The sequence below is a fragment of the Eurosta solidaginis genome, chromosome 5, assembly GCF_040869045.1.
Source record: "Eurosta solidaginis isolate ZX-2024a chromosome 5, ASM4086904v1, whole genome shotgun sequence".
In the NCBI taxonomy this organism is placed as follows: domain Eukaryota; kingdom Metazoa; phylum Arthropoda; class Insecta; order Diptera; family Tephritidae; genus Eurosta; species Eurosta solidaginis.
Window position 1 is genome coordinate 271,710,104 of NC_090323.1, and position 11,298 is coordinate 271,721,401.

An 11,298-nucleotide genomic window follows, 5' to 3' on the forward strand; every position below is an offset into this window, starting at 1 on the left:
ATGATGATCATTTCCAGTGAATGGTTATCAGAAGCTTTTCTACCATGTGAAGAGGGCGGTGTGACCTAGAAGCTCTAACTTGGTCATATCAAATCGAACGAACCGAATCTATGTCCGGCAAAGGACTATCAACACCCAACATTCCCCCAAAGCATATGGTGAGTGTCTTTGTCGTTAAAGCAACAACGTGCGCTGTCAGCGAAGGCTTGACCAAATGTGTACACGATCTCTTCGGCTCCGTAGCCCCTGCCCACAGTTCACCGCAGCGTCGAATGCAATGTTAGGTGGCAAAAAACGGATCTTCTCACAGCTCAAACATCTCAGGTTTAAGGGATCAAGACTAAAGCCAGAACCTCATATATATTCCACCAAATTAGTATAGCTGCTGCCTTGTCCGTCCTCCTGTTGTGTGTTGAATATCTTTTCCCATCATGTAATATATTAAAAACTACCTTAGTCAATACTCCAGAAGAGGAGTAGACTCTTAATACACGTCCAAAAATGTCGAGAAAGTGTTCAAGAGACACGTTTTGACCTCGGTACCAATAATCTGAGCAATGACCCGGGGCCGTTCCAAAACCGGGGGTAAGATCCAGGTCCCTTTTTCACAGAACACTTTTGTGCATACAATTTTAAACGTTTTTTTTTTTTGCAAATATTTTTTGGCATTAGTGAAATCTTTCAGGTTATTCATACCGAAGTAAAAACATGTCTTTTGACACCTCTGCTGGCATTTTTGGTCGTTTATTAGCATTCGAGCCCTCAAAAGAAATTTGAAAGCTGCAAACGTTTTAAAATTAAAAAAAAAAACAATTTTCATTTCATAAATTTTATGATTAAATTGCGAAAAAATCAATCTAAATACACTCCTTTTTGTATTTTATTATTATTGAAAAAGTAGGAATTTAAGTACCATTTCAAAAAGGCGCCCTCTTTTATGCCCCCATGCTCTTGTACTTTCAAAATACAACCTGGAGCTCACTGGAGCTAAGGGCGGTCGATGTGACAGCTGCCAAATCTTCAGCCACTTTCTATCATTACATTATTGCTTACAAAGTTTTTCGAAGTAGAACTAGAATAGACGATAAAAATACGAGAAGGGAAAACCCATGGTGGAATAACCAGTTGAAGTAAGCCGTCTATTGTCTTGCTCTAAATCCTTTCTTGTTCTGTCATTCGGCTATCTGAAAATTTTTCTTTTCCCCTGTGCAGTGGTACTGAAGACTTTCGGGGAATATTTTTGTCATTCCCACAACAAGAACACCAAAACTTTCGTATTATACCTTATTTATGTACAAACCTCGCTAAAACAATGGTATTCCAAATATATTTACAGAAAGTTGTAACTCACTGTTGTTGTTTTGCCCTAAAAAAGTTACAGTTATGGATTGTAATTAAAGATATATGAGTTCGGCTCATTTTGGATCAGCATCTTTTGGTTCTGAGCTGACTGCCGCGGGGCTAGTATATCCACTGACATATTTTAGTAAATAGAAATAACTTTGGTATCATTAGTAATGCATCATAAATTCAACTGTCAAGATTTTTTGGGGGATGATATGATCAAGGTTGTATAATATATTAGAAGGGCATTTGATCTACTTCCAACTCTTAACGACAAATCAACAGAGCAGATGGAAATTACAAAGTGTTTTTAGGGATGGAAACAAATTTATAAGTATTACGATCACTTCCAAGTGTGACTTTTAAACTTTTCATCGAACCCGAAAACCATTTATGTGCCGCAAAGTCAGTAAATCTCAACTAAATAATGGATACCCTCTTCTGACGGTTGAAAATACATCCCTACCGTTTCAGATAGCGTACATCTTCTGTCTTTTTCTTTTTACTTCACCTGGTGGTTTCACCATGAGTTTTACCTTGTAATATTTTTATCATGGTAGGATAAACGTATATACATACATATTTAATAAAATTTCATGATGAAATGAATATTCAGGTGTTCTCATCCCGTTGACGTTTTCCCTTATTCTGACAAGTTCGGCATGCATATTTTATAGGGTTGTCTATCATACATAACTGCCTTTGAATTCTACTACGATCGGAGTAGATTTTACTATACGTTTAGCAGTATAATAACTATATAACCCGCTACCAGAATTTTTTAGACAAAAAGATTAACTTAACTTCGTATTGCCCAAAATAATATAGAAACAATTTTACAGAAAACTATTTTTTTAGAGGAAATTTGAACGAAAAATTAAGCAGTTAAAATTTAATACTTTTGTAATACAATTAAATACTGGCAAATAGAGCTGCCGAAAAAAGTGAGGTTATGTTGTTGACATCAACTTTATTATTGCATTATGATAAAATTTAATATTGAATAAGTTCTTATAATGGGCCACAATGGCTAGAATACAAGGGCAAACTAAGGACCTACAAAAAAGCCCTGAGACAAGCGAAGAGAACTTCGTGGAGAAATTTCTGCACTGGAGTCGAAACTGTCTCCGACACACCAAGGCTGCGGTGCGTGCTTTCAAAGAAACCCTAGAGCTGCTCCTAGACACACACTACCCGTGAAGCATGCCCAACGCACCGGAAGTACCTGCAGCAAACCAAGCTGTGAGTATACCCATCACTGAGGAGAGGGTTAGGTGGGCAGTGTTAAACCTTTTAAGGCTGCTGGACCAGACGGGATTGTCCCCGCTCACCTTATCTAGTCTTTGGAGTTATCATCCAACTAGCTGCGGCACATATATACCGCTTGTTTGGCTCTAAACTATATTCCGTGTGCATGGAGGAGCGCCACGGTCATATTTATTCCTAAGGAAGGCAAAGCCTCTCACAACGAGCCGAAGGACTAAAGACCTATCAGTCCTTCATCCTTCGTACTCAATAACCTTGGGAGAATAATTAGCGATTTTCTCACTACGAACATCGATAGGAACCTCATTTGGGGCTATCAACACTGGTACACCAAATTTGCGAAGACTGCGCTACGCAGCCTAGTCCCTACTATCGAAACATCCTTGTGCGAAAAGCATTATTATCTTGTGGCCTTCCTAGACATTGAAGGAGCATTCAACAATATATGTCCACACGCCGTTAACAATGTTTTAACTGGTCTGGACGTAAATAAACCCCTAGTGGGACTGATTGATCAACTGCTCAGGGGAAGGAAAGTGCCTTCCTCACGGGATAAGATTGATATAACATGATTTGTCGCAAGGGGCACGCCCCAGGGTGGTGTCCTTTCCCCTCTACTATGGAACCTAACGGTAAACTCGCTATTAAGAGATACTAGTTGAAGGATCGGGAAGGTTGTGGCATATGCCGATGACCTAGCGATTGCCTACAAAAGCAAGTTCCCTCAAACTTTATGCGACTTGATGTAGGCAGCATTGCGAGAGGTTTCCCTATGGGCCTCCCGATGTGGACTCAGCGTCAATTCCGATAAAGTCGAGCTTGTCTTACATACCAAACGATACAAAATACCATCGTTAAAACTACCAGAACTAAATGGGGTGCGCCTAAGCCTGGCAGATAAGGCCAAATTTCTAGGCGTAGTTTTAGACAAAAAGCTGAACTGGAAGGACAACATCATTCAGCGACTAAAGAAAGCATACATTGCATTATACACATGTAAAAGAGCCATTGGCAAACAATTGGGACTCACCCCCAACATATGCAGATGAATTTATACCGCGATTTTCCGACCCATACTGCTGTATGGGATAGTCGTATGGTGGCCAGCCTTGAGCAAGGCGTCAAACCTAAACTCGTTGGGTAAAGTCCACAGATCCAGCATGATGAAGCTCTTCAGGTCATTCTTGATATCCTTCTATTGGATCTAGCTGGTTATCGAGCGGCGGCAACATCAGCTCTGCGTCTAAGGGAGTTGTCGTGTTGGAACAACAAAACCACGGGACACTCAAGTATACTAACCAAATACAGTTTTCCTTCTCCTATCACGGATCGCTGTGCGACCACAACAGTTGCGGAAACAAACTTTAAGATAAACATCCCCAGCAGGGATGACTGAACGGAGTCGGATAGGTGCGTTGCTATTGACAGCAGCATCTCCATATACACGGACGGCTCCAAGCTAAACGGTAGAGTTGGAGGTGGAGTATACCCAAGGGACCTTGACATCCAGCTCTCCTTCAGACTACCCGACCACTGCAGTGTATTCCAGACAGAAGTTGCAGCATGGAAGCCGCAGCTAGGATAGGGTCACACACCGTCGGCAAAGACATTTTTATTTTCAGCGACAGCCAAGCTGCCATAAAATATCTTGTCTCCTACTCGTTTAATTCTGGATTAGTACTATACTGTCGCCGATCACTTCAAGAGTTGGCTCAACAGAACCGTGTACACCTCACATGGGTCCCTGGACATAGGGACATCGAGGGAAACTGCATTGCAAATGAACTCGCTAGGCAGGGTACAACCAGGCAGGTTCTTCCTGGCCAAGAACGCTTAGGTATGCCCCCTGCCCACATGCAATCTAATGCCAAAAGAGAACATCCATCGTCAAGCCGACGAAAGATGGCTACAAACACCGGGGTGTCGAATATTTAAAGAAACCTGGCCTAAATGGAATCTTAAAAGATCCCGTCACGTGTACAGCCTAAGAAGGGATACAATTTCCACACTTGTGGGTGCACTAACTGGTCATTGCCTCATAGGCAGGCATGCAGAAAGGTTAGGAGCGCCTTATCGTCGATGCTGTAGGAGTTGTAAAGAGGATGAGGAGGAGGAAACGGTGGTTCACCTCATTTGCAACTGCCCAGCACTAAGCGGAGCACGACAGCGCTTTCTGGGTGCTCCATTTCTTGACAATCTGAGCTCGGTTGTGAAGCATGACGTTAAGGACCTGGTAGCTTTCATCAGGTCCCCAAAATTGTTCGAAGAGGAAAGGTAACGGTGTATTTACGTGGTATCACAACGGGCCTAATACTACTGACCTAAGTGTGCCCTCGGGCAGCGACCTCAACCTAACATAACCTAAGTTCTTATAATGAAGGTGCCCTTGTAAAATCATTAAAACAAAAAAAAAAAACATATTTAAATCAATTTAACGAAATACCCAGTTTCTTGCCTTTAATGAGGAACGAGCTTCTTTAGTTCTTCAAAGACTTTTTAATTATACTCAGTTCAGCAAAGCTCACAGATTGTACTAATTTTGTTCGCACAGAGCTAATCCGCAACGGCATAAACTAATCGAGATAGATATAGACTTCTTATATCAAAACAGTTAAGGTGAAAAAAAAAAATTAATTAAGTTATGTCCGTCCGTCTATGAACACAATAGCTTGAGCCAATTTGTATGTATCTTTATGAAATTTGGTTTGTAGATTCGTTGTCACTCATCTCATGTTGCTAATAAAAATGAGCAGTTTAGGACGATAACACCGCCCACTTTTTATAAAATCTACCTTATGCTATGAATACCCAGTATTATATAATATCTACTTGAACCACTATGCCATCCCCTTATCGTCTCCAATCGGGACCAAAATTGAACAACAAACGGCAAAACAAGCATTTATGAAGGGGTTTGAAATACAACAACGCTTTTGTCGCGTTTCTTCGCTTTGACGCTTTGATAAAGCTATAAGATAACAATGCAACGTTTTGCCAGCGAAGAAATATTTTCCCTCAAATTAATTTTATACAAAAATATTATTTTTTTTGATTCCATAGAAATTGTCCTCAATTTTGAAGACATTTTTTTTTGGAAGTGTTTTTTTCATTTTAGGTGTTCTTTCTGAGTACCTACTACTCTAGTCGGATAAAAACTATCTGTAAATTTTTGAGACTTGGTGCTAAAAAATTGCTATATGTCGTTGTTTTTGTCTTCGAAAAGTCGATCCTGCAGCGATCACAGTAGAGTTTTGTTCCCCGGAATACTCTTTGAGTGTTATTTTCATATGAAACATGAGTTGGCAACGCGTGCTTACCCGACAAAAACTGTCTCATCTTATCTTCCATTTCACGACTAAAAACTTTATTTCAAGCTGCGGTTAAGGGTGGTATAATATGCCAAAGGTAGGTATACCGCTCACAAAAGGCGACTATAATACCATGGCTATCCAATTCAGAGTGGTATATTACTCCAAAGGCAGCAATTTGATCACGTGTATCATTTACGCGGTCGCTAAAAACTGTACCGCGGGGAACAAGACAAGCCAGTAGTGACCTGTATATATTGTTTCTCAATACTTTTATTCAGGCCTTGTCTCCTGGTTGAGGATTCGGATGAATTGCGAAGGTTCCATGTCCCATTTATGCGTTTTTTTCCTTAATTGTGACCCAGGTGTATACCCGTTGAGCAAAAAGGTTAGTAATATGGTTGACTTAATGCAGGATAAGCAGATGCTTATCGTATGTTATGGGTATAATGCACACTCTAAGTTATGGAACGTTTGTGGATAACAATTGATAATTGAAGAGTGAGTAAATATGTACTCAATATTCTTTTTGAAATGTGCATTAGGTTATGCGGAATCGGATATAGTGCAAATGTGGTCAGTAGATGAGAGTTTTTGTTTTTGTTTCTATTTTAACAGTGCTTCGCCCCATTCACCAGCTTCGACCACTCACAAATTTTCATCAAAGTCCTCTAACGGGAGTCCAAGGAAACTAGCTGTTTCAACAAGGGTGGACCATAGTGAGCTCAGTGTGAGAGGCGTAGGTTCCACATTACAATTGAAAAAATTGTTGTTGTCATGTGGGGAAACATGGCATGCAGAACATACATTACGTATGTCGGAGTTAATTCTGAAAAGTAAGGTTTAACCTTTTACAGTATTCAGAACGAAGTTGGGCCAGGGTGACTCGAGTCTCTCTAGGTAGTATGCTTTCTTCTTCTGCAAGCGAAGGATGTTGAATATTGATAACGAGGCGCGTCCGGTTAAAAGCGTCTACCGATTCTGTGTGAATTTTGCCTAGGGCCTTTTCATGCTCGTCTGGATCAAACGGCTGTGTTGGAAGGTGCCGGATCTCATCAAAGAGCTTATGGAGATGTTCTTTAAACCTCGTGGAGGCGAGGCTGAATCAAGCAGTTCCTTTTTAGGGTGTCCTGGCTTGCGACAATTAAGCAAAAATTGTCTTTGGTCTCGTTATGTAGATTATGTGCAGGTTTCATAAGGAAACATCCCGTGACCTTTCTGAATGAAGCATTTTGACAAGCCTACATCCTTTTCCAGTATATGTTTTTTAGATCATATTTGGTTAGCAACGTTTCTTTATCTTTTCCCCAAGTGCTGCCGGCAAGCGACATTCATCTAGGTGAATGTGATTAGTAGATGCGGCTTTAAGTCATAGACTTGAACGGACATTTCATACAATCCGATATAAAAATATTGTAATCACATCCCTTGATACTTGTATTGGAATTGTGGAATTGTATCTCATTGCATTGCGTCAATGAAGCGAATTATTTTTGCTAAAAATGGAATGGTAGTGAAACTCAAAGTGGAGTTGCCTTGCAACCGGATACAATTATTCTTAAAATGGTTAAGGGTTTTGATAAGACTTATATTTTACCAAGGTAAGATCTTTTCATTGTACACTCGATTACAAGGTAATTTGATATAAACAATCCGTGTGTTTGACATAAACGTATATATTATAAAACCAAACTCAGTCGGACTGCTCTGAGTTTCGGTTGAGTTCACAAACGTATCAACTATTTGAACTGTGTACCCTAATATCATAATTATATTAGCACTACGCGGGGGAGCTTAGCTAAAATTTGTTGATAATACAATTTCTTTATGTGATGAAGCAACATTTCGGTCTCCTGGTGTACGAACCTACCGTTGTGTTTAAACGGTTTGATTATAAATTTCATTCGGATTTGCATAAAACTTTGATTTCCCAAGGTAAGAGAAATTGAGACAATCAATGCTCGCGCAGAACAACATCCGCCCAATTGATTTTTTTCCTATCCTCATGATACTCCGTTATGATACTGAATTGGTAGCTGAATGTGTCTTTAATTTTCCTGTAACATTCTTAAGTTTGTAATTTTTTTGGGAAGCACGTAAGTTTATCTCAAGGCACAGACAATTTTGTTTCGTCTCCTTAAAAAATTACCCTTTTTCACAACTGTTGTAGTTGTTGTTATTTAAAAATATGCAAAACTCTTAGCCACGATTAATGTACCTGTTCGACCATTACATCCAGAAGGCAGCTCAGTCGCCGTCGTCATTTTCATTGCCGTCGGTATAAAAGATGCTGGTGTAGGAGTCAAGGTTGACGCAGACACCGCCAGTAAGGATGACGACGAAGCGGGTGATGATGAACAAGACGTTGATATGGAGGTGGGAATCATTAATAAATTTGATGAAGAGCAGGAGGTTGAGGAACACGTGGAAGCTGATGCAGTAAGTGTTGTAGTGGAATTGACTTCAGGGGCTAACACCGTTGGTTTTTCGCTACCGTTGATGTTGGCAAAATCTATTACTGCTTCAGCCGTCGTCTGAGATGTTGATGACGATACAGATGCGGATGCGGATGTGGATGTAGTTGATGTTGGCGTCGAAGTGGCTGCTGTTGCCGGTGTATTGCAATTATTTCTATTAATGGGTGCGCATGTGGCATGCGTCGGAGAGGCAGTTAATTGTTTTTGTTGTTGTTGTTGCTGCTGCTGGTGTTGTCCGCAATTGCCATTACCACCAGCTAATCCACTTGCATTAATTGTTGTCCCAATTGAATTAGGCACATTACTGAATTGACGCGCACCTCCATGATTTTGATGGTGAGGATAAAAACCAGCGGCACGACTTAAATTTGTGGGCATCGGATAGAATTCAAGCATTGTCTATTTAGAATGACCACACTTTGCGATGAAGACAATGGCTTGTACGACTTTAGTTTTATTTTGAATTAATTCTTAGAAAATCACTGTTTTTTTTTTTTTTTGTTTTAACGACACACTATGTGGTTGCACTTGTAGATCGTGTTGTTGTAAGCTTGGTTTCGATTCACGCACATCTTTTTTTTACTTCCACCGCCTCCTCATCGAGGATATTCGCGCGCCTTGGATTTTCCAAAAAAAATTCCGTTTATCATTTATGAACACTTCAGTGCTAAATATGTATGTATGTATGGGTTAAATTATGTTTTTTTTTTTTTGTATGTACTTTTTTACTTTTGGTATTCACGTAAGCACAACCGTCAACGTCCACTGTCAGTTAACATTTGAATTGGGCAGACGATGAAATCATAACATTTCACTGGCAGCACCAGTAAATCCGAGCTCTCTCTTTAGCCGCCCGTTCACATTGTCAGCGCTGAGAATTCCGACTTCATGCACCATGCAAAAATGATAACGGATCAACCCTTCGTACGCTTTTCAAACAAATCAAAAGCACATTGTTGTCCGTACTCTTTCCAGTAACAACAATATGACTACAACAATAACACGTGAACACTAATAAACATTGCAACCACCACCTTGGGGCTCTCAAATTCGTAGGGTTTCCATAAACCGTCGATGCACAATTTTATAAACAAAATGTTGTTCAATTTGAAGTGTACTTTATAAATACACTTACACACTTACATATATGTATCTTATGTGTGTGTTTTGTGATGCAATGTGGGCAATGAAATTTTGAAGCTTGGTTTAAAATGTTCGATAACAACAAAATCCAAAATAAAATAATTAAAAAAAATTTTTAAGTTAAACGGTTTTATTGAAAACAATACTTACATGAAATAATAATAATACGAAAAGCTAGAAAATAATTAGGTAGGTCCAAGGTACTAGTCATCACACTCCTTATCAATCTAGGGCGTTGATCAGACAATTAAATAAAAGTGTTGGGCGCGTGAAATTTCTCAAAATGTGAGGCGTAGCATAACCTGATTAAGGTTCAGTTGGTCTTATATATGACTATCAATAGAAATATGACGCGTCCAACGCTTTTATTTACTTGTCTGATCAACGCCCTAGATTGATAAGGAGTGTGATGACTAGTACCTTGGACCTACCTAATTATTTTCTAGCTTTTCGTATTATTATTATTTCATGTAAGTATTGTTTTCAATAAAACCGTTTAACTTAAAAATTTTTTTTAATTATTTTATTTTCCAGTTTTTAGTCTTTATTTAATTGCCTATTATTTCTCATTCTATTTAGTTCATTTAGTGACTCATTATTACAAGGACTCTTTCCTGACAATTTGTTACAACCTAAGTCCTCAATACATAATCCTTCCAAAGACTTTACTCGACTCTGCGCCACGTATGCTTGTCCCTCCTCCAACTCCAAAATATTTTGATGTCACTTCTACCGAACTGTATGCAATATTTGTTCCAAATATGAGCCAAATCGGGCATCATAGGTCGCTTCCTATTCATGTATGTATTATGTGTTCCAAATATGGACCAAATCAAATCGGACCACAAATACGATTTTTGTGAATATCTCGATCCTTGCGCCACCTAGCGGCGATTTTTTGTGATAGGTCGCTTTCTATTCTTGTATGTATTATGTGTTCCAAGCATGAGCCAAATCGGACCACAAATACGATATTTGTGAATATCTCGATCCATGCACCACCTAGCGGCGATATTTTTTTACATGTAGATTTCTATTCTTGCATGTATTATGTGTTCCAAATATGAGCCAAATCGGACCACAAATACGATTTTTGTGAATATCTCGATCCATGCGCCACCTATCGGCGATTTTTTTCTTATTATTGCATTGTCATCGGGTTCTGAACTATATTCCAAGTTTCAAGCTTATAGCTTATCGGGAAGTTACTTAAATTTCAATTACAAGATTCGTTCACAACGTCCGTGCATGCGGCCGTGCAGCCTGTCAACTCAAGCTAAATAAAACCGTTTAAAAAAAAAAAAAATTAAGTCGAAATAATACTGCACGCTGAGTCAAGCAACGACCAAAATAACTATTATCCCCCTTTGAAAATTTTGGCTCTACAATCGTTCTATTATTATATCAGATATTATGTCCCATTAAATTATAATGGCTTTGATATCTCCGGAAAAATTTAGGCTCAGGTTCTTTTCCAAATTGAGTCCTGCTACTTTTCATTTTTTTTGTAAAAAATTACGCATAAACATAGATACATTTTTACTGAGAAGTTTTCCATGAGAGAAATACACTAGTTTGCCAAACCCTTGTCAAGGGGCGACTACTGCGATTAATCCTGGACCTTCGCTTTGGTAGCCGAATTGATACCTCCATACCACGGCATGCAGCCGTTTATGCCTATCATAACAAAAAGTTTAAAATTGTTCTCTCGAGTTTTTAAAACTAAGCTGAAGGGGTTAAATAAAATCAAGCAAGGAAAT

At 39.2% G+C, this 11,298-nt stretch overlaps 1 protein-coding gene across 1 annotated transcript in view; it reads right to left on the bottom strand.

The window, feature by feature from the left end:
• The window catches only part of Lmx1a (LIM homeobox transcription factor 1 alpha), a 30,733-nt gene extending 21,637 nt beyond the window's left edge, over window positions 1-9,096 (bottom strand). The window contains exon 1 of the mRNA XM_067786757.1: window positions 8,137-9,096. Coding sequence (XP_067642858.1) covers window positions 8,137-8,791 — 655 coding nt within the window. The 5' untranslated portion in view covers window positions 8,792-9,096. The remainder of the gene's footprint in view (window positions 1-8,136) is intronic.
• Between the last annotated feature and the right edge of the window lie 2,202 nt (window positions 9,097-11,298).